Source organism: Panthera onca, chromosome B2 (genome assembly GCF_046562875.1).
Source record: "Panthera onca isolate mPanOnc1 chromosome B2, mPanOnc1 haplotype 2, whole genome shotgun sequence".
Taxonomy (NCBI): domain Eukaryota; kingdom Metazoa; phylum Chordata; class Mammalia; order Carnivora; family Felidae; genus Panthera; species Panthera onca.
This window is the reverse complement of record NC_138343.1, coordinates 122,979,605-123,003,941: the sequence shown is the minus strand read 5'-3', so window position 1 is coordinate 123,003,941 and position 24,337 is coordinate 122,979,605. Positions and strand designations below refer to the sequence as shown.

The 24,337-nt window shown below is 41.8% G+C and overlaps 1 protein-coding gene across 6 annotated transcripts in view; it reads left to right on the top strand.

The window, feature by feature from the left end:
* IL20RA (interleukin 20 receptor subunit alpha) overlaps positions 1-19,990 on the top strand; it is a 36,736-nt gene extending 16,746 nt beyond the window's left edge. For 3 of the 6 annotated variants that reach the window (XM_078447366.2, XM_078447371.2, XM_078447370.2), the window contains exons 2-7: positions 5,212-5,347; positions 11,254-11,435; positions 12,877-13,052; positions 13,613-13,757; positions 16,749-16,888; positions 19,100-19,990. In XM_078447366.2, coding sequence (XP_078303492.2) covers positions 5,212-5,347; positions 11,254-11,435; positions 12,877-13,052; positions 13,613-13,757; positions 16,749-16,888; positions 19,100-19,894 — 1,574 coding nt within the window. In that variant the 3' untranslated portion in view covers positions 19,895-19,990. The remainder of the gene's footprint in view (positions 1-5,211; positions 5,348-11,253; positions 11,436-12,876; positions 13,053-13,612; positions 13,758-16,748; positions 16,889-19,099) is intronic. The other 3 variants (XM_078447368.2, XM_078447367.2, XM_078447369.2) reach the window with 3 other exon arrangements.
* The last annotated feature ends 4,347 nt before the right edge of the window (positions 19,991-24,337 follow it).

The following is a 24,337-nucleotide window of genomic DNA, read 5'->3' as shown; positions in this document are numbered from 1 at the left end:
CTTAACAGAGTACCGTAGCATGGGTGGCTTAAAACGTTTATTCTTACGGTTCTGGAGGTAGAATTACAAAACCAAGGTGTTGGCAGGGTTGTGCTCCCTCGGAAGCCTCTAGAGGACATTGCTTCTTTGCTTCTTTCAACTCCTGGTAGTCCCAGGCATTGCTTGGCTGGTAGAGCATCACTCCAGTCCTCCATTTGCAAAGAGCGTTCTCCCTGTGTCGCTGTGTCTTCATATGCTCTTGTAAGGACACCAGTCATATTGGATTAGGAGACCTCTCTACTCCAGTATGATCTCATCTTAACTACTTAACTGCTTAAGTTAACTACTTAACTACTAAGGACTTCAGTATATCTTTTTTGGGGAGAACACAATTCAACTTGTAATAGCACCTAACAAATATTAGTTGAATGAATAAATAAAATGACGACTGAACCGAAATTTCTCATCAGTATAAGGGGGATTGACTACAGTGTATTCTGTATAGGAGACAAAGAGCTAAAGCCCAAGGCCAAAGGAAGATACACATATTTCTACATCTTTAAGTGTTACTGTGGTTTCAAACTGATAGACGGGATGTACTCAACAACTAAAAAGACACCAGAATAGACTCAAACACAGCCTTCTAAAAATCTGTTTTTCTGGTCACCATCGTTGTCCGGGGATTGTGTCAAAGCAGAAATAGAGTTCCTGGGGCGCCTGGGTGGCTCAGTCGGTTAAGCATCTGACTTTGGCTCAGGTCATGATATTCTTGTTCATGAATTCAAGCCCCGTGTCGGGCTCTGTGCTGACAGCTCAGAGCCTGGAGCCGGCTTCGGATTCTGTGTCTCCCTCTCTCTCGGCCCCTACCCCACTTTCACACTGTCTCTCTCTTTCTCTCTCTCTCTCTCTCTCTCTCTCGCAAAAATAAATAAACATTAAAAAAATAGAATTCCTATTTGCATTCTGCAGGATCAGATATGGGCAGAAATAAAAGAAAATACTCTGAAAGGAAAAGGAAAAGGGTTTCCTACTACAAGGTGTGGTGGGATCTAAAGAAATTTACTGACTACATAAATATCAAATATTTATTAAAACTTAAATTATTTTATATATGAACATAAGATAATATGTGTTTTCTCATCAGTCTTCTCTTTGTTTAAATTCAGATAAGGATTAATTTGCAAAGAGGTACCAGGTGAGTGAGGGGGTTAAGAGTATGGGTTCTAAACCCAACTCCTCCACTTACTAGCTAGGTGAACTTGTGCAACTTAATTTCTCTGTGCCTCAGTTTCCTCATCTGTATTATGGAGATGATAAAAAGGGTACCTTCCATAGAGCTATTATGAGAATTATATGATTTGGTTGTATAAAGCACATAGAATTGTGTCGGCTACATGGTAAGGATTCAATAAATGTTAGCTACTATTTTCATTATATGCTAGCCATTTGCTCACTTCAACTAAATACTATGGCATATAAAGGCTTTCATATTTATTATATTTTTTAGTCTTATGCAGGGCCACCTGGGTCACTCAGTCGGTTGAGTGCCCGACTTCGGCTCAGGTCATGATCTCATGGTTCATGGGTCCGAGCCCCGTGTCAGGCTCTATGCTGACAGCTCAGAGCCTGGAGCCTGCTTCAGATTCCGTGTCTTCCTCTCTCCCTGTTCCTCTCCTGCTCACACTCTGTCTCTCTCTCTCTCTCTCAAAAATAAACATTAAAAAATTTTTTAAGTCTTATGCAAATTGAGTTTTATTCACATACTATATCTACTATTAAAATAAAATCTCTTAGCCTGTCATGAATGGATCTCACTATCAACATAATTGTTAATCATGCCTAAAGACCTCTCATGTCCTACTGCAACCAGAACTAATCCAAGGGAGCAAGCAGTCCTTACAACTCTTCTTTGTGGAAAGGTCAAACCTCACCATAGCAAGAAATATCTATTTCCATTGATCAAAGATAACTCATTAAAATTCCACAATTAACAAATATTATAAATGATACAGGTAAATAAATCACTATCAACCTTCCCCCCACAACTGATAAATATCCATTTCTGGAAATAAAGGCAGACAGTCAAGATGTTAAGAAAGATGATTACATGGCTTAATTTACTCTGATAAAAAATGGTTCAGAAACTTGCAGACCATGTCATAACAAGGAATATTTTGTGTCCCGGTGTGACAGAGATGGGGGGATACCAGAACGTGACCTCCTTTTTCATGCTTTGTTTCCCCCGTGACAGTGACCGAGAAAATTAAGTTACATTAACTGGAATGAACAATCCATTTTTTTTATTCCAGCTTCTTTCTTAAAAACTTTTAAAGTAGGTCTTAGAAATCTTGAGAATTCTGTCAATTGTTTATTTTCACTTAAGGATGAACAACTGAACATGTCTCAGTCGGTTGTGTCCAACTTCGGTTCAGGGCATGATCTCATGGTTCATGAGTTTGAGCCCCACGTCAGGCTCTGTGCTGAGCCTGCTTCGCATTCTGTGTCTCCCTCTCTCTCTGCCCCTCCCCTGTTTGCACTCTGTGTGTGTGTCTCTCTCTCAAAAATAAATAAGCATTAAAAAATACTTAAAAATAAATTTAAAAATAAAGATGAACAGAAATCAGTGTTGTTGAAGATAAAGATTTGTATAGATTAAACACGGAGACATGTGCCTAGATTATAATATCTAGTATAAGTTGTGTTTTATATCTCCAAACTCAAGTTGCCACAAACCAAATACTGTAGTTTCTTATCAGTTAGTTCTGTGAAGTCACGTTTTGGTAATATTTTCCATCTGTGATATTATAACACACGGTCTATTTTAATTTTAGTTCTTACAAGATGCTAACCACTCTTCACATGTATGTGTCATATAAACATATAGAACTACAGGTTTTAGATCTGAAAAGACCCTTTGGAACTTTTTATGTTAAAAGTGTTCCTCACTTCTGAAGGGTTGAAAAGTACTATATTTCCTGGTACTGCCTCTCCATGTTCTCTGTTTCATCCTCCAAAATCTGATTAAAAATCAGAACCTATTGATAGCACAGAGCAGTACGAAATCACTGATAATTATTCACGGCCTATAATCTCCAGGAAAAAAAAAAGCCAATACCAGTTGAAACACAGTGGTTCCAAAGAGTTAAAAGGTTAGAAATCAAAGACGACATTGAGTAGGCTGTGTTTTTTGAGATCCTCTCTACTCCTACCAGACTCAAACCCACACAGTAATCAGCTGATAGGGCTTCTCTTTGAGTATTTAACTTTCTTCTTAAAAATAAAACAGATATTTTAAAAAATGATCAGGGTTAAAAGTAGGAGCCATTGTGCATATATGTGTATATAACATATGTACATACACCCAAACACGTACTCAACCACCTATATTTTGGTTACTCTGCTATACGTTTAAAGAGCTTATTTTGGCTTAGAAACCAGGTTCTATGACAAAATTTAACTCTGAAGAATTTTTTTTTCTTTTCATTTGGTTTGTGGAGTTATAATATGTTGCATAGTCCTAATCTTAACCAATGATTACCCTCAGGATAAAGCTAATTTCCTTCTCCAAATTAGTCCCAGCAAATTTACACAAGAATTATGAGACTTTAGCTAAGAATTGACCAGTCTTCGGTGAGTAGGCTTTCATTTCCTAAGGTTGGATTGAAGGGTCAAAATTTGTTACTCTCCAAGGTCCATGACTAAAATGTGTATTTCTAATAAGATATGTTGTTTATAAAATCTGACTGTTTATTACCCAGGACTTTGTGATCTCTTCAATATCTTATTTTATTGAATTTTTAAAATTTGTTTATTTATTTTGAGAGAGCGAGAGAGAGCGAGAGAGAACGAGAGAGAGCGAGAGAGTGCATACAAACGGGAGGGGCAGAGAAAGAGAGGGAGACGGAGAATCCCAAGCAGGTTCTGCAGGGTCAGTGCAGAGCCCAGCTCGAAGCTCAATCTCGCGAAACATGAGGTCATGATCTGAGTCGAAATCAAGACTCAGACGCTTAACTTACTGAGCCACCCAGGAGCCTCTCCAATATTTTAAATTAATATTTCGATTCTTACCTGTTACCGGTGATCTTTTTAATTTATTTTAATTCCAGGATCATCCTCGTTTTATTTGTCCTATGGAAGACTATCCTTTTATAAGAAACTACCCTCCACTTGCCTTTCGTCCTTTTCTAACTTGTTGGGAGTGACTCAATTCTTTATAATTTCTCTACAAAGAACTTCTAAAGGGAATCCTCTAGCATAGTTTTCGTTTTGTTCTTTTTTTAATTTTTTTTTTTTTAACGTTTATTTATTTTTGAGACAGAGAGAGACAGAGCATGAACAAGGGAGGGTCAGAGAGAGGGAGACACAGAATCGGAAACAGGCTCCAGGCTCTGAGCTGTCAGCACAGAGCCCGATGCGGGGCTCGAACCCACGGACTGCGAGATCATGACCTGAGCCGAAGTCGGACACTTAACCGACTGAGCCACCCAGGCGCCCCTAGCATAGTTTTCTTAGAGCACAGTTATGTGAAAATACCAGCATTTAATTAAATGCATTGTCTTCTTTCACTGCTTTATTTTCTAATTATGGCTTTATTCCATACTTCAGCAAAGCTGCCCCTAACGCCAACCTCCAAAACTCAAACCTGTCAGGGCCATCCATCCTAAGTTTTCTTTCTGTATCTAACAAATGAATTGTTTCAGTTATCTGCTGGTGCACAACAAACCACCGCAAAATTCAGTAGTTTAAAACAATCAGTTTATTATTTCTCACAAATCTGAGGGTTAACTGGTTCTTTTGCTGGTCTTATTTGGAGTCTCTCATGCAGCTTCAGTCTATGGCAGATGGGGCTAGAACGTCCGTGGTGGCTTCCTTCTGGCCCCCTGGTTGGAAAGGTGGGCCCAGCTGGGACCACTGAATGCTTCCCTCTTTGTGTGGCCTCGTCATGTGATTTCTCCAGCAGAGTAGCCCAGCTTTTTACATGGCAGCTCAGGACGTTCCAAAGGGCAAAGGTAGAAGCTGCCAGACCTTCTTAAGCCTCAGTCCTGGACTTATTTCCGTCACGTACTGTTGGTTGAAGTGAGCCATGGGGTCAGCTCAGGTTTGGGAGGAAATACACAGGACACGGGTCCCAGAAGGTGTGGCTTGTGGGGGCCATGTCTGAAGACCATCTACTACAGGGACTTTGTTTTCTTTTTTCTCCATTAAGACCTCAGTTCTTCTCTCCTTTTGCAGTTCCCTGCGTCTCTGGTGGTTTACCTAAGCCTACGAATATCACCTTCTTTTCCATAAACATGAGGAACATCCTACAGTGGAGTCCGCCAGAGGGTCTACAAGAAGCTGAACTTACTTACACTGTGCAGTATTTCATGTAAGTCAGTTCTTTTCCTTTTTGATAGTTTATACACATAAGACTCAGACACCTATTAATTGTGCAAAGATAAACCGTCTGTTGTATTAAGTAAGCATTTGGAAAAAAGAAAAGTTTTAGATATTTCATACTAAATTCTCTTGGGACGTTCTGCTAGATTAAATTAGGTAAACACTTCTTTGGGGCGCCTGGGTGCCTCAGTCGGTTGAGCGTCCGACTTCGGCTCAGGTCATGATCTTGCAGTCTGTGAGTTCGAGCCCCGCGCCGGGCTCTGTGCTGACAGCTCACAGCCTGGAGCCCGCTTCGGATTCTGCATCTCCCTCTCTCGCTGCCCCTCCCCCGCTCATGCTCTGTCTCTCTCTCTCTGTGAAAAATTAATAAACATTAAAAAAAATTTTTAAATAAAGAAAAACACTTCTTTGTGGAGACAGAAGCATTGGGTGCTTAGGCGAGGGAAAGTTACTTAAATGGAGGAAAGAAGTTGGTCAAAATGTTATTCTGCAGCTGAGCAAACAAGGAAATCCATCATCTCTGAAATGTCTAAACTTACGGTTACTAACAGACAATTTTAAGTGACACTGAGTGCAGAATTCTGTGCCACTAGCTCTTCCTATTAAAAATAGTAGTGCGACGGACATTTTCACATTGTATCCCTCCCTCAAAAGTCATTGAAAGCGAGAAAGAATGCAAAACAGATAGACTATGTCCATCTTCAAAGAAACAGAGGAAATGGCCAAACCCCAAGCCATAAACTATGAAAGATATAAGCCAAATACTGTGAAATCTGAAGGAAAACAACCACAGACACTGACAGTGTCTAATCTTCTTGAACTTCAACAGTAGAAAATAATTTTATACAAGAATCAATGTCATAGTACTAAGAGGCTTACCTAACAGTCTTAGGATGTGGAATCTAAGGATTTCCACCACCAGAAATTGAGGAGGTGTCCCCACGAGCCCCAGTTAGTGGCACAGAATGTCAGAGACAGAGGAGCTGAAAGGGATTCAAATGACATATCCACTGTATAGGCCCAGTCACCCTAGTGAGGTGGGTGCAGGAGGGAGGGGAGGTGACGATGGCTGGGAGGCAGCCTAGGGGGACCGTGACTTACTGATGTGCCATGGGGCACACCAGCCTCCTGTAATTCCAAAACTTGAGGGTGAGCAGGCTCTCCAGCAAAGGGAATGATCTGATTTAGAGAACAGGTGTCTGACTTCCCACACTCCTATACCCATTCACTTAATATTCAGTAAATAGCTGGCCCTGTTCAAAGAGTAATAGTCCCACAGAACCTGGCACAGCATTTCTCCATAATTATTGGCAAAGGAGAAAGACAAAAAGAAGGAAGAGGAGGAGGAGGAAGAGAAGAGGGAGACAGAGAGGGAGAGGGAGAGGGAGAGGGAGATGACAACAGTGAAAAGTTCCTGAAAAGCTTTCTTATGGAAAAAGGAGAAAAATTCAGACAAATAAGTGTTCATAGTTTGAATCATACATAACATGATCTCTAATGGTAAGTCAGAAAGGAAGGAAGGAAGGAAGGAAGGAAGGAAGGAAGGAAGATAGAGAAATGGGAGGGAGGAAAAAGGAAGGAAGGGGAGGGAAGGGAAGGGAAGGGAAGGGAGAAGGGAAAGGAGGAAGGAAAAAGCAAACAAAGAAGAGATTCTAAAACAAAAGGAAGATTTTTTTTTTTTTAAGGCAAGTGGGCAGAACTTAGGGAAAGATGGAAAATAAAAATGTTACAGAGATGAAAAACCTATAGCTAACTGATAGGAATAATTGAAAAGTGATAATTACTGTCTGGAATTACACATCATAAATGCATGCTCTGTCTAGGAAAATGTAATAAAAGCATTGGAAGACATATCCTGGTGAGGTTATTGAACTTTAAGAAAATGAAGTACTTTATGATGATCATAGCAAGAGCGGGACTCAAGTGGGACGGAACAGGGGGAGTGGGGTGATTTCCGTCTGGCAAAACTCGACAGAAGACAGCGATACATCTTCTAAGGGAGAAATAGATGTGATCTGGGATTCTTGTCAAGTTCACCAGATGTATTTTCAAGCAAGTGAGAGATCTCAGGATGGGACTCCCTTGAGACCTTCTTGAGGGGGAGGAACCCACTCACTAAAGATGATATCTGTCCGACAGAAATAAAGATGAACCTGGATGAAGAATTTAGTACTGACAACATTATTTGTCACTGTGAAAAGACTGGTAAACACACCGAAACCATCTGAGTGAAGAGCTAAGACTAAACAGTGAAGGGAAATGTGCTTATGGAACTTTAGGAGGTAGGGGAAAACTTTAAATGTACAGACTTTCATAGCAGGAAGCCATTAAATGTGATCTAAACTGAAAATATTTCATCATCTTAATAACTAAACTCCCAATATTTTTCATAAGCTATTTTCTTATTTTAAAATATCTTTTAGGAACTAGTGTCTTTTGTGGTGATGAAACACATGAACCACAGCAATTCCTTTACTTTCACTTCAATTTTTTTCTATTCAAGTTCAAATCAAGTTAAATTTACAGCTTTGATTAAAACGATATGCGTGGTATAATCTAGTTATTGCCTCTGTGTGCAGTCATATAATCATTCCCATGTGTATAGAGAAGCATGAGACGTCCAGAATCAGGTATGCCAACTGCTTTTGGCCTAATAGGTTTTAGGGTGATTTCTTTCTCTCTCTTGATTATATTTTTCTGATTGAGTTAAAAAATACCACATTTGAAAAAAAAAAAAAAAAGCCATTTTTGTCTTTGAAAAAAAAAAAAAAAATCCTGGCCACTAAAGGCAGTGAAATATTTCAGCTGCTATTCACAATGACCTCATTTATCCAGAATCTCACTTTCATGTTCAAGGAGTTTCTCTGGAAGCTGGTGTTTTAGGAAAGAAGACATCATTCTGCAAAGAGAAATGGCTCTTGACTATGCCCTGGCCTCCTTTTCTATTAGGTGGAGCAAAGAGCTTGCTCTGTCCTTTACATGTTCCTTTGATTCAGAAAAGGATAACGAGAAAAGAGGCAGAGTCATCACTGCTCTGGGAGAGCAAATAGTTTAGATGGTACAACTTTCAGAAGTGAGTATTTTAAAAGACACTTGCCATGTTAGAGGCCTTACATGCCTGTGCACGTGTGAGATGACAGGAATACACAGTAGCATATGTCACCGACAAGGCTCCCAAGCGCAGCAACACAATCAACAGTGCGTGGTTTGTAGCTAGGCTATGAACATACCCAGGTATCCTTGGGCAAGTTACATATGCTTTTACCCTTTGGAGTGAAGCTTGTTTCCAAGTAAAAGATGAAATTTTAACAAAAGTTTAAGTTATATCTGCCAAAAGAATTTAATGCCGAAAAAACACCGTGTAGTTCTAAAAGCACGAGCTTTGGCATTAGGGAAGAGTGGTTCAAATCCCAGATACGGCTGTTATTAGTCATATGAATTTGTCTCCATGGGCCTCAGTTTCCTCATCTGTACGAGAGGGTGAAAATAATGGCACCTACTTGCTAGGGTCGTTAGGATAATTAAATGAGATAAAGCGTGCAAATCCTAAGCATGGGTCCCAGCACTTAATTAGCACTTACTGCCATTACCAGAAACCAGTCAGAGACCACTGAGGGCTCCAGAGGACTTTCTGCCCTGCATAAACATCATTATTGGAGTACTCATTGAATAGTTGAGGTCTATCAGTTTGTAAGACTTACAAAGCATACTGTCCAGAATCCGGGAAAGAGTATTTTCTCCTCCACCCACCTCTGTCATGGGAAGTTGCCCTGCCCTTGGCAGAATAAGGAAGTTTGAGGAGAGAGCATCAAATCAGTGATGGCAGTATTTTTCAAACCACACATAAGTCAAGACTTGTTGATGGACCATGAAATCAATTTTGAGGGATATGACTAGCATTATTTTTTAATAGAAGGGACTGGAATGGCGTGAACAGGATTGGAGTGGAAAATAACGGAATTCATGGCATGTAGTCAAGTTTAAATATTATCTTATAAAACCTTTGTTTTTAGTATGTTAAATATATGTATGTTTATGGGAGCCGGGTCCCAGTGTAAAAAAATTTTTTTAATATTTCTTTATTTTCAGAAAGCGAGAGAGAGAGAAAGAGTGTGCACCTGCAGGGGAGGGGCAGAGAGAGAGGGAGAGAGAGAATCCCAAGCAGGCTCCACGCTGTCAGCACAGGGCCGGACGCAGGACACAATCCCATGAACTGTGAGATCATGACCTGAGCTGAAATCAAGAGTCGGATGTTTAACCGACTGAGCCACCCAGGTGCCCCATAAAACAGATTTCTTTTTGTGGCTCACAGCCACAAAAAGTTTTGAAAGCCCTTAGGCAATGGTAACCACTTGATGGAGAAGTTGGTCAACAGGATCTTACCTGTATTTCTAGTGCCTTCTGGAATGTATGGTACTTTATGAAACAGGAGACATTTGCTTTCACGAATCTGTTGCCATATTCTGAAAAGAGAGGATACCCTTAAACTTTGTCAACGCTAAATAAAGTTGACATTTCCTTGTTCTCAAGACATACTCTTGTCTTGACTTCTGTGATCTCTCTTTCTCCTTCTGCCTCTTTAGCTGCTATTTCCAACTGTACTTTGTATCCAACCTTTAAACCCTGATGAGCCTGGAACTTTATCCTAGGCTTTGCTTTGTCTCCATGATAATTTCATTTGCGCCTATGCCTTCAATGAGCAGTTTTGTGCCATTGGTTTCAAAATCACTGCCTCCCACTCCCACCCCTTTGCTGAGCCCCAGGGCCTACTGGGCATCTGCACCTGGATGGCTTTCACATACCTGAAGTTCAACATGGCAGAAACACAACTTGTTACCTTTCCTTCCTCCCATCCGTCCTCCCCATTTCCCAAACCCATTCTTTGGCGTTGCTTATCTTGGCAAACATGACCACTGTCCCAGACAGAAAAGAAACATCATCCTGAACATCGTTATCTCCCTCATCTCTCACCTGCTCACCTCAATTACCAAGTCTTGGCTCCCAACATTTCTTCCTTTTGTCCTGTCATTTCTTCTGCCACCACTGTCCTTGTCCAAGCCACCTACATCTTCCACCTGGACCACTGCAGTAGCCTCTCAGCTGCTCCCCAGGCTGCCACTCCTAACCCACTGCGTTCTCCATGCTACACCAGTTAGCTTTCTAGAACCCCAACACACCTGCATGAATCCCTTCATTGCCTCCCATGCAACCCGGTCTCTCTCACTGGCTCATCCGGCGTCACTTAATCTCTCTATCCCTCAGTCTCCCCTACCTGAAAAGCTCTAAAAGTATTTCCCCCTCCCTCCTTGCTATGGGTTTTGTGTTTTCAACAAAGGAAAGGAGAAATAATATAAACAGCCTGGTCACTGTCGTCATCATCACTGTAGTTACTGTGGCATACACTTCTACCTAGTGAATCTTCCCTAGAACCCTTGATAGCAAGTAGATTTTTAAGTTTTATGAGAATGTCAAGGTAATTTTTCTTCCAAGAAAAAAAAATGACTAATTTTTCTTAAAACAACCCATCAAATTGACCTTTGTAAGCATGGCAGACTAAAAACTACGTGGATAATTACTAGAAGAATTGATCACACAATACGTAGAATTTTTACTGTAGCCCAAGAATAATAATAAAATACATGCTTTCAAAATGTACGATCCACATTATAATTCACAGAAAAGAAAGGTGTTTGCAGAAACTCTGACTCATGTTCCTGACAGCTCATGAAAAAAATTGCCAGCAGCAAACGTGGATTCCTTTTTATCTCAATGACAGGCACATTTGTTGTTCTGCAGAGGCCTTAACTTCCATTCAGTTTTGCATAAGGACTGTTTTTTTTTTCTCTATTGTAAAGCACAGAGGGCACCTCGTTATTAATTCAGTTTCTTTCTCAGCAGATATGGGCAAAAAAAATGGCTGAATAAATCCGAATGTAGAAATATCAATAGGACCTGCTGTGATCTCTCTGTGGAAACTTCCGATTATGAACATCAATATTATGCCAAAGTTAAGGCCATTTGGGAAACGAATTGTTCCAAATGGGCAGAAACCGGACGATTCTATCCATTCTTAGAGAGTAAGTAACACAATTGTTTATAAACACGTATAATATCAAGTTCATCTGACCGTCGAGTATACAGTCTTAGACTCATGGACAGCCTCGCCAGAGACCAGTGCTCTGCATGGCTCTGTTCTCATTCTGTCCCTCAGCTCCAAGAATGACCAGCCCAAGGGGCTTCATCTCACTGGATCGCAGTTTCATCTTTAGAGTGAGAAGTTTGGTTGAGTCATCCCTAGGATCTCTCCCAGGTCCAAAATTAACACTAGATGCCAATATTATCCAAGTTCAATTTTGTTTGGTTATTTAGTGGGGACTATGAAATTTGAGGAACTGACAGATTTTTTTTTAAATTGCTGTGGGTTTATAAACCATGGCGTTAAGTCCACAAGATTGATTCACGGTGCTCTGATTGCCAAACTCTCTTTTTGTTAGACACTTGGTAGTGTGATGATGTAATTTGTAGGTGTAACTCAGAATTAAGGCAGCATCATCCTGATATTTGCTTTTTAAATTTTCCCATCTCCTATTCTGTGGCTGACTCAGGTGTAGAGGACCCACTCAGAGCTGACATCATGAAATTTATAAGTGCCCCTCGAGACCTGGGGCCAGAGCCCATCCTCTGGTGTCCTTCTAGATCAGAAGTCAGCAAACTATGCCCTCAGACCAAATGAAGCACTACCACCTCTCCAGTTTTCTACAGACCAAGAGCTTAGAATGATTTTTACATTTATATAAGTAATAATTGCAACAAAGATCACATGGCTTGTAAAGCCTAAAACATTTCCTGTGTGGACCTTTGTGGTAAAAGTTTGAGAATCTCTGTTATAGGTCATTCCAATCACATCTTCAAAGGTCTTTTTTTGAGTTTATTTATTTATTTTGAGAGAGAAAGAGAGAGAGAGAGGAGAGAGAATGGGCGGGGGAGGGGCAGAGGGAGAGGGAGAGAGAGAATCCCAAGCAGGCTCCCCGCTGTCAGTGCTGAGCCTGATACAGGGCTCTGTCTCACAAACTATGAGATCATGACCTGAGCCAAAATCAAGACATCAACTGACTGAGCCCCCCGGGTGCTTCTTCAGAGGTCTTTTAATAGTGGTTCATCCCTCCATGTCTGATTTTCATCACTTACAGTTCGTATTAATGCAATTTATCACCAACTTTTCATTTGATGTCATAGGACTGTCGTAAACACTTTTAATTCTATTTTCCATCTGTTTACCCATGTGACTAGGAACTAGGTAAATACAACACTTGAATGTTCTGTTTTAATATTGTGTCAGGGTGTGTGAAAGGATCGTTTCAAGATGTAGCATAACTTGGGCCCACCTTAGAGCATTCTGAGGCGTCTCAACTAAGAGGTGGGCTGTAGGGCTTTCATCCCCGTAGGATTATATTGTAGTTTTATCCACGGTGATTTCTACCTCTGAACATGATCATTCCCTCTCCCCTCCCCTTTAAGCACAAATTGGCCCGCCAGAAGTTGCTTTATCTACAGATGAGAAATCCATTTCTATTGTTCTGACGGCTCCAGAGAAGTGGAAGAGAAATCCAGAAGAAAGTTCTATTTCCATGCAACAAATTTACTCTAACCTGAAGTACAACGTGTCCGTATATAATGCTAAGTCTAATAGAACGGTAAGCCTGGAATGGGGACATATCATCGGCATTCCTTTTTGCAGCTAGTGCTGGAACAGGCATCCTGACGCATGTGAACCTGAGAAGATACGATATTCAAAAGAGATGCCATACAAGAAGCAGTTGAAGCCAATACGTAGAAAACTCGAGAACTTCCTTCAGATTTCCCTTACAGAGTCTCTGTTAATGGGATCTGATGTTGCTATTAGATGGAGAACCACTGTCCACGTCACTTTGATGGAGAGCTTTTACTTGCATAACACCTGTCGGTCACATTCCACGCAAGAAAAAAGATGTCAGCAAGAACATGGGACAAGGCAGATTAAGAAATCCATCCATGTGTTATTATTTAGAATTGTTCCCAGAATGGGTCCATTTCCTGATCATGCTCTGCCGAGCTCAAGGAAAGGGATGTTTTAAAACTGTTGCGGAAGAAAAGCTTGTTGTGATTACAAAGGATTTAGGGGTATCTTAGCGTTTTACTTCCTTCTAGAGCTATCTGCCTGGGATGGTGCTGGGATTCTGTGGCACTAACTGCTGTTTGCAATCCTCTGCCCTAGTGGTCCCAGTGTGTGACCAACCGCACGCTGGTGCTCAGCTGGCTGGAGCCAGACACCCTGTACTGCGTGCGTGTGGAGACCTTTGTCCCAGGGCCCCCTCGCCTTGCTCAGCCTTCTGAGAAGCAGTGTGTCCGTACTCAGAAAGGTAAGCTTAAAAAAATCTCAGCTGGTCTGCGAAGGAGATCTGATCAAAGTAGGAGAAGGATGGCAGTTCTAAACAAGATTTTGACAAACCCATGTCTACCAGAAACAAGTTGAGGCAGAGGCAGAAACAACCATCACCAGAAATGCGTGGAGCAGCCTGGAATTGAAACTTGGCCATTGAACTTGGCCAACGTGAAGGGTGTGTTTGCTCCCCCTGGGGAACTCTCAGCACCCGTCCCTTGGTGTCCAATGCCAACAAGTCTCTTCCGTGGGAAAATAACAATTGAGAATTTTTATGCACGTCTATTCTTTTTTAATTGTAATCACTTTTGTCAATAGAAGTTCTGTGGTCTTCAACATCAAATTGCACTGCTAGAAACAAAACATTATCCTAGAAACACTTGAAGACAGCAGTTGTTGGTCTCCCTCGGGAATGCAAATGACAGGCTCTGCAAGTTGTATTCAGATGTCACTCACTGGCTGCAGGAGGGTCTGGGGTCAGCAGATCAGCAGTTACTCCTCCGCCATTGCCTCTCTCTCCTTCCTCTTGTCTTCTCCTCATGTTTTCTGAACTTGCCTGAAGATTCTCATTCCCGTTAGGAGACACAGAGTTCAGAGCGTGGTGTTCGTCTACTTGTTCCTCCCCACAGTTGTGAGGAGCTTGAACTCAAAGCCTGAACGTTGAAAATAAACCCTCAAGTTTACCCTCATCGAATGGCTCTTCACCCATTATTCTTCCATTTCCTCCTTCCAAACATGCTGGTCTACGACAAGTGCCACACCTCTTCCCCCAACCCGGTCCCATCGCCAGCTCTGGGATCACAATGGTGACAGGAGCCGCATTTCCATCCTCCCTCCCACCACCCGCATTGCAAGATGAAACTGTCCCAAGGAATAAAAAGGGGATTTTGTGAGTACATATCAAAAGTGAAAGGCTTTATTTTTGAATCTCTATCCTTACCATACCTTCCCCTTTAAAACGAAGGGGGCTCTGCCGTGTGGCCAATAAAACGGAAATGCTAAGCAAGCAAAAGGCAAAACAAAGCAGAGTGAAGAGATCATCTTTGTATTTGGAAAAAGTGCTCCGTTTACGAAGAGCTTGATCAGTGGCCAGGAGGTAGGGATGCATTTCCAGTGGAGATCGTTTGAGCACTTGGCAGATTGAGAGCAGCTCCAAGTACAGGTTCAATTAAATCCTTCCCGGGAACAGGTGGAACCACCTGTCTCACTAGTCTGAGAAAGGTCACAAAATAAGGAGGCATCATTTCAGGTTCCGACCTTTCCATGGAATCCCAGCCATACTACCTCTTTGGGGACTGTTCTTTGAAAAATATTTCTGCTCTCCACAGTTCCCCAATCCCTAAAATATAGACACATTTTATTTGTTTTTTTGTGGCAAACATGTGCTGTTACATACTAAGTGCCATCCGTCAATGTCGTCATGGCGGTTTTCAATTAGGGCAAGTTCAGTCCCTAGACCAGAGGTTGTATTAAGAGGGCTAGACTGAATTGTAGTCTGATGTAGGGGCAGGTAACGCTTGGCTACCTGAACATCTGCGCTGTGCTGTTGGCACCTTTCTATGTGGAACCTGAGGACAGATGTGCTCGTCAGGAATTGTTTGGGGTGGAAGAGCCTGCATTTGGACACCTGGTCCTGGACTTTTCCCACTGGCTATTGTCAACCACCCTCATTGTCCATGACACTTCTATTTCCAATCTTTAACTAGGTATTTAACTGGATTGTGACTTTGCTACTTTGTCTCAAGCCTAGGCATCAAGAGTATCCAAACATCTGTATAGATTAGAGAGCTCCCATGACACTCTGATTTTATTAATCAGAACCCATCTCTCTTTCTCTCTTTCTCTCATATATATATATATATATATATATATGGAGAGATTTACTTTAGGGAGTTGGCTCACATGATTGTAGAGGCAGATAAGCTCAAAATATGTTGGGCAATCCAGCAGGCTGGATATCCAAGAAAGAGTTGATGTTATAGTTCTTGTCTGAAGGTAATCTGCTGGCAGAATTCTCTCTTTCTTGAGGTGGTCACTACTTTTTCTATTAAAGCCTTCAACTGATTGGATAAGGCCCACCCACATTATAAAGATTTCATCTTTACATTAATCTGCTTTACTCAAGTCTATTAATTTAAATGCTAATATCACAGAAACATCTAGAATATCGCACCAAAGAGCTGGGTACCATGGATTAGCCAAATGGGGACAGAAAAATATCCATCACAACTTCTAGTATCCTACAGGAGTGCAACAAATATAAGTTAGTCACAATAAGCCCTATTCACAACTGTATAGTCTGATTGATGGTGGGCCAGGACTGCTTTCTCAAAAGCTGTTCACCAGGTCTTTCCAGTCCCCTATGGACTTTCATCCATCATGAACCGACAGTGCAACAGGACCTGGAAAGGAGTTACTGCCATCCTCACACACACCAGCTCAGCCACCTCCCTACACACATCCCAAGCTCCCTACCCAGAAAGTCTAGCCAACCCGCTCGAGGATGGTTCTATTAATAACACACAAGGTGATGCCATACATTCCTGTCTTCTGCTGAGTCTATGGAAAAGATTGAGTCCAATGAGTACATGGAAAAGTGGGGCAACTTAATGGGATCCTATCAAGAGGGTTTTGTGGGTTGGCTTAAAGTGTATGAGTTGTCTGAATGTTAGACACACTTAGCTTCAGATATATAAGACCCAGCATCAATCTCATAGCCAGACATAAAATGTTGGAATGTCTGCTGATGGGGTTGTTAAGGCATCCGTAAGTCCAGATGATTCCCTAAGACCAGCTATTGTCAAAGAGTAAGAATTCTGAAACCCCTTATCACATTTAGTTCAAGCTTCTCAATTAATAAATAAGACTGAATTCCTAAATGTAAGTAACCGGCCCAAAGCCTCATGACATTGCCAATGTTTTCCCACCATACCGCATCACAACTATCTATCCCTCTTCTTTTTTTTTACAGATCAAACATCAGCATTGAAGGTTAAAATCATCTTCTGGTATGTTTTGCCCATATCTGTTGCCGTGTTTATTTTTTCTGTGATGGGCTACTCCATGTACAGATATATCCATGTTGGCAAAGAGAAACACCCAGCAAATTTGGTGAGTGCTCAGTGTGGCAGGAGTCATTATAACCACTCACTTTCAGCAGAGTAGAAAATGAGGCTCTAGAACAGACACATTCCTTTTATAAGCAGGGTGAGTTTAAAGAGTTAATTAATTAAAAAAGAAACACTTTGGCACTAGGTTAACTCACTAACATAACGAAAGAGAAAGATTCCTCAGCTTTGACAAAGATTTTAGGTTTAATGAGATTAGACCAGGTCTTGAGGTACACAAATAAATTAAGTCACGATCTATGCCCTTCCAGATGTTCAAGTTCAGTTGAGGACTCGAATTTCAAAATGGTATGTGAAGGTTAAGATGAAAGCAGGCACTGAGGACTCTGGGGACACAGGCAGGGCACTGAACCCCACATTGGGGTCCAGGAGAAGCTTTATGCCCTGCCTTGGTTATGAAAGGGGAGTAAGAGGGCACCTACTGCTGGCAGAGAAACCAGCAGGGACCAATGTGAGCAGATGTTTGGAAAACCACATGATCTTGCTGAACCATACAGTTGCTGATGAGGAGCTACAGAAGTGAAAGTGGAGAGGGGGTGTTAGGGCCAGGGGACAGGAGAATCGGGATGTTATTCTAAGGGGCTTCGATTTTACATTCTGTTGGCAAGGAGAAATCTCTGTGGGGTTTTGAGTAGGAAGCTTCATGGTCAATATCGGGTTTTAGATCCAACTGGATGGTGGGTCTCAGACAGCTTTGGAGGGAGTAAGACTAGAAACAAGGAGAGCAGCTAGGAGACTGTGGCAGTTGTCCAGGGGAGCCAAGGGGAGAGTCTAAAAGAGGAGAGTGGGATGCAGGGCCAGAGACAGGCATGGAGTGGAAAACATAGGAGGAAAATGGCCAGGACAATCATTCACAGCAAGGAGAGCAAGAAAATAGAAGAAGAAGGAGTAAACCTTATGCTTCTGGACTGCGCACTGAAAGGTTCTGAAGGGCTGGGCATATTTCAATGATAAAATGGGTTCTTTGCCTGTTATTAAAATATATGTTCACATATGCACAATGCATCCATGTACGCAATGCAAGCTGTTAGTTTGGCATTTCAACGTTTCTATTATTCTGCCTGCTTTTAGGCTTTAGAGTTAGCTTCCTAATGGCACAGGGAGACCTTTCCTGGGAGGATAATTCATAAGAGAATTGATCACAAGTGGCTTTCTGGAACCAAAATTTTGTAAAGGAATGAGGCTGAATGTCGTATTTTGTCTTTTTTTTTTAAGAGAGAGAGAGAGAGAGAGCGTGCTTGCATTCAAGCGAGTCGGGGAGGGGCAGAGGGAGAGAGGTGGGGGGACCTTAAGCAGGCTCCAAGCTCAGTGCAGAGCCCAACATGGGGCTCAATCCCACAACCGTGGGATCATGACCTGAGCCGAAATCAAGAGTTGGACGCTCAACCCGCTGAGCCACCCAGGCGCCCCTGAATGTCATATTTTGTAGTGTTGGATGGAATCACTTCATGGGGTGGGCAATGAGGATTGTCACATAATTCATGACTTGCCATCTAAACAGTCACCTTCCACATAGCCCCAGCACAATTTTAACCTCAAACCAGTTTCCCTGACACGATTTAGAGCTTCTCTATCTGCCATAAACAGGCAGATGAATTTCCCTTTTTGGCCTCATTATACTGTGATTAGAGTGGTATCCGGGGAATGAGTAAAACCATCCCTACTCATGTGCGTATTTCTTTTTTTACATGCAGTTTTCATGCCCGCCAACATCTCATGTCCGGAGTATATCCAACACAGGGCTGGTAACCTGGGGAACCATAGCTAACTAAGAAATACATCATCACCCATAATTAACAAAGCAGTTTCAAAACTGGCTCACTCGGTCCTCACCACTTCTCACGTGGCAGAAATCCAGATTTTACGGAATTAACAACTGAGACTCAAGAAATTAAATAATTCCCCTGAACTCCCTCAGCCAGGGAGGGAAGGGCACTGTCTCACCCTGATCCTTGGGTCGGATAAACACTCACCCAGGGAACCACTTTTCACTTCCAATGCCTTTTTCGTGTCTTGGGTCTCTTGCCTCCATGAATGAGGCTTTCTGTTTATTCCAAGAATAGCTTTCACTTCCATGAGTGGGTAAGAATAGGTCTTTAAAACTATCTGATGACAGTATAAGTTCTACTTAACAGCTGTTTTTCATGTCTTTCTCAAGTGAAAAGGTGAAAACCATTCTCTTCTCTCTTTATAGATTTTGATTTATGGAAATGAATTTGACAAAAGATTCTTTGTACCTGCTGAAAAAATTGTGATTAATTTTATCACCCTCAATATTTTGGAGGATTCTAAAATTTCTCATAAGGATATGAGACACGTAGTGGAAAAAAGCGACGCTGGGTCGGACGGGGATGAGCCCAGCGGGGACCAGCGGCCGCGTCACGTGGAAACGGAGGTGAAACACTTAGGGTATGCTTCACATCTGGTGGACATTTCCTGCGACTCTGGGGAAAGCACCCAGGGCACTTCCCTAACCCAGCAAGGGTCACCAGGCAGAGCAATACCCACCGAGAAGGCAGTTGTTGAATACGAATATGATGTAAGAGCTGCCGACGTTTGTGTGGGGCCTGGCGGCCCTGAGCTCAATTTGCAGGAGAAGGTGTCCCTACAAGGAACATTCTTTGAGCAAGAGGCTGCTTTGGCAGACGTGAGCCCCCAGGCACCACTGTATTCGTATGCCCCTCAGCTCCGAGACCTGGACCAGTTGCTGCAGGAGCACGTGGGCACAGAAGAGGAGCCAGAGGAAGAGCCATTGACCACACTGGTGGATTGGGACCCTCGGACCGGCAGGCTGTGCATACCGTCCTTCCCTAGCTTTGAACATGGCTCAGAGGGAGGCAAGCAGCCTGAGTCCAAGGAGCTCGTGGAGGAGGGCCTTTTGTCTAGACTGTATGAGGAGCAGGCTCCAGACAAGCCGTCGGAAGACAACGAAACCGACCTCCTGAAATTTATGGAGGAATGGGGACTCTATGTGCAGATGGAAGACTGACACCCAAACTTCCCTTTGCCACACCCCTACTGTTACAAGGCACATGGGTGCAAACGTATAAGGGACTGAAAAATAAAGTATGCGGGATAAAAGAAATTTGACTCAGATTTGTCAGTGAGAAGTACTTATTTCTTCTCTGCTCTCACAGGACTGGTTTCATCCTGCCTCATAAGGGAGTTGGGTCATGCATGGGGGTCTCTTATAGTGATGGGGGGGGCTGGTATCTGGAATGCAGTGGCCGGCTCATTTTTTGTGTGCATTCAAAAATGTTTGCCAAATCGGATAAAGAATTCCCGCAGGTGAGTGTGCTATGTATGGCCTCTCTGTTTATTGTTGTGTAACAAGCCTACTTCTGCAATTATTTTTCTGGGCACTTGACAAGCATATAGCACTGTAGAAAAATATCTCATGAAGACCATTCATTTTAGAAATATTACTCTTTTTTTAGAATTTGGATTATTGTCAGAGCGAGGAAGTACTGAAAACATATAAATACCACTAAGTTGGTGGTCAGTTGGTCACATTTAAGGACACCAACCCCCCGTTCAGTCGTAATAATCCGAGTTCAGAGTGAGCAAATCAGGCACAGACCTTGAAATTACACGCTTTTGGCTACTTTAAGTGGCCATATTCATATTTTGTGAGAACTTCTGGAGTGTAAAGATAAATTGTTATTATGATTTTGTAGTCAGAAAATGTCCTCTCAGTAACTTAATAGGCACTTTTTAGTAGGGGACTAACCTGAAAGAAAATGCCACCTTTTGTGATAGAACAGTACATTTATTTCTAGAAATGTGCCTTTTCTCTTTTTCTTTTTTTTCTTTTTCTTTTTCTTTTTTTTTTTTAATCAGGTTTCACATCTAGTTCAGAGCCCAGCGCAGGGCTTGAACTCATGACCCTGAGATTACGACCTGAGTTGAGGTCAAGAGTTGAGCACTTAACCAATTAAGTCACCCAGGTGCCCTTGGAAATGTGCCCTTAAAAAGATATTTACGTAGTCTATAAATTGAAACATGTTTAGCAGCTGAAACACTACGTTACTATTATAATATGAAATATTCTATCTGAATGAGCAATGCCTCAAACGTTCCTTGGAGTATGTATGAATGAATATCCCCTATCTACATAATTTTAAAATCAATAAACAAAGATATACAAAAGAAAGAAGTTAAATAAATATGTAGGGGAGAACGTATTAAAATTTGACACAATTTACTGTAAGAAAAATAAAATATACTATAAAACACTACCAACCTAGTTAATTTCCAGTAACCAGTTTCCTCTCCTTTACCATTCACCTAGAAAATTAAACTCTGCAGCCAATGCATTAAAATACGACAGAATTTATGAAGTTGAACCATATAAAATCATAGACATTTGACAGTTTTTGACCTGCAGGAACAGCAATATCATATTATTTTACCTTAATAAATATTTGTTTTAATCATGAACTCCTAATCCACTGATGCTCTCGCAGGAAAACAGGTATCATCCATATTTGCCTCTTTATATTTTTGGCACAGGCAGACAACCCTGGGAGGAGAGATGAGTTCTGGAGTCGTGGTCTTTTGAGATTGTCCACAAATCCAAACAGTTTCTGAGCTCATGATTTAATTTAGACCATAATCCTATTAACTAGAGTGTCCTGTTCCTCTCAACCCCTGTAGACATGATTCTGCTGGTTTTGAAGACCAAATTTCTAACACTAACTGTAAAAGAGGTTCAGGAGTAGGAAAGAACGGGTCGTTATTAAAAGCAGAAAGAGAACAAAGTGATTGATGATGGCTTGGCTTATTGGTTTTATTCACAAAAGATTTATTTGAGTACCTGCTGTGTCCTACAGTGTCCTCGTCTATGAAATCAGGATAACATCTCCCTTAGGGCTGTTTTGAGATGAAAAGAGGGGACCATAGAAGCACCTAGAACAGTGTCTGGTGTGTAGGGAGCACTGTGTACTTACTGTTAACTGCCAGAGCGTGTGCTCCGCTCCAGAAAGACAGGCCATTTAGACACGACTGTTTCAACTCCAAGGCAGAGTTTGCCTCACCCTGTTTTTCTTACCTAAAAGTACAATCATTAACTTGCTCCCTCCTTTATGCCTTCAGAGTGAAATCGTCAGTGGTTTCATAAAAGGGAATCTAATTCTGAGTAGCGTTTACATCATCTCTTGCCATCCTAAGCGTGTCAGAAGTAGTGAGCATTTTAAAAATTTTGTTGTTTCTACCTCTTCCACATTGGGTAAGTTTTTCCCGTGAAAACAATTAGCGGCTCTATTTCTGCACGCCATAAATTCTAAATTGGGTGAATGAAAATACATCTGCTACAAAGTGAGTGAAATCTAGTGCCACATCATGTGTATGGGAAGGAAGGACGTGAAGAGGGACACTTACCCCTCAGCCGACAACATGGGAAAGATCTGGTGCTCCCGGGCTGAGCTCAACTCAAGGAAATTAATGCAGAGAAAAACTAGTTGTACAGCCCAGAGTGCAAGTCTGTCCAGCATGGTAAATCTAATGAGAACATTGAAGAAAGGGCTCCATCAGCGTGAATCGGTTCACCCAGATCGCAAATCAAATTCTTTCTGGCCCACACATTACCACCCTCCTGTCTGGAGATGAATTTTTGCAGAGGAATTCTTGGAAGAACTGTTTTTCTCTATTTTCTTTGTGGTTCCCTTCATGAAATCTTCCATAAATCTTCTAGCTTTATGTCTTTTTTTTTTTTCTTTTTTTCCAAAGACCTTGCTCCAAAGCATGTGCCCATAATTTTTTACCAAAGAGTGCCATGGTGAAAGGTATTTTAATGGTAGTTCTTATTTTTCACTATAGAAGATAAATACACATATTCAGTGTGCAGTCACTAGAAATAAAGGGGAGAAGGATAAAAGTTACCTATGATCTACCATCCCAGGTCTAACTGCTATAAACACATTAAGGTAGAGAAATGACGCTCACCTGGGAATGATTTCACCCCCCAGGGGACATTTCGCAATGGCTGGAGACATGTTTGATCCTCAGGACTCAGGGGAAAGGTGCTGTTAATGTCAGGGGCAGGGGAGAGGCCAGGAATACTGTTAACCTTCCTCCCATGCACAGGGGAGTCGCCCGGAACAGAGAGTTCCCTTGTACAAAATGTCAATAGTGCCTAGGTTGATAAATCTTGGCGTAGAATTTTCCAGATACTCTCCATGTTTATAGGTATATGCTTTTCCCAAAAAGAGGGATCATATTGAACTCTTTTATAACTTGCTCTTTTCACTCAAAAAATATAACAATCTTATTTTAACTATGCTTGGATTAACTTTATGAAGCATCAGTCTTAATCAAACTAGAAACTGTTGAAATGGCAGATTGTGAACTCTTTTTTCTAAATTTAACGCTTTAAAATTGTTTTAGTCAAACAGCAACCAAAAATTGGAGATGTTAAGAGCAAAGTGCCGTGAGTCCTTTAGAGATAACTGAACCTTTCCAAAATGTCATTTCCTGAAAATCACTACCTCTGCAGAGCGGCTGGTTGATTATTAGGTGGTCATTTATCTGCCCTTTGAGGTATTGGCCTCCTCTGTGCTTGGCTCCTACTACTCTCTTCCTGAAGTCTTCAGGACCTTCGGTGAAAGTGGTTGAAGACAACCTTGCTTGCACTATTAAGCCTGGATAAACACTCATGTTTCTCACTGATATTTCTCCAGTCTCCTTTACCTGTAGAAGCTGCGAGATTTCTTTCTTGCTTTGCTAGTTTTAGTCTGTAACAGATTTTCCAGTTGATTTTCCTTTCTGAATGCCAGTAAAGATGCCAGGTTAAGGTTCATATTGCTACATCCGAGGCTTCAGAAAGAGGTGAGGGCTGTTGCATTACGTTGTCTTTGTGCAGGTAGAGGGAGGCTCCTTCTGTCCTCACGAATGACTGTCCGTGTTTCTATCTAAGACCTGTCTCTGACTCTTTGCTAAATTTGGAAGCAAATGAGGTATTTTCTCCCTTACTTCCTCAGCAGATTTCTTTTGATTTCTCAACCTGTTATTCTCTGGATTAGGTGGTACTTGGAGGCTTCCCACCAACTCAGAAGACGTACATATGGCTCATGTTTATGTTTTCATACGCAGGCCGTTGAGATAATGAACACTGATGGGAATAAATACCATCCACCATTTGCCTGCCACTGAAACTGATATCTGTGGGACATATAAATTAGCCACTGGTCTTCAAAGCCTCATACAGTTAAGATAGTTTACATAGTAATCCTTCTTTTCGTGAAGTACATTCTTCCCCATTCTGAAATTGATTCAAAATGCAGATACTTTGGGGGGCGCCTGGGTGGCGCAGTCGGTTGAGCGTCCGACTTCAGCCAGGTCACGATCTCACGGTCCGTGAGTTCGAGCCCCGCGTCAGGCTCTGGGCTGATGGCTCGGAGCCTGGAGCCTGTTTCCGATTCTGTGTCTCCCTCTC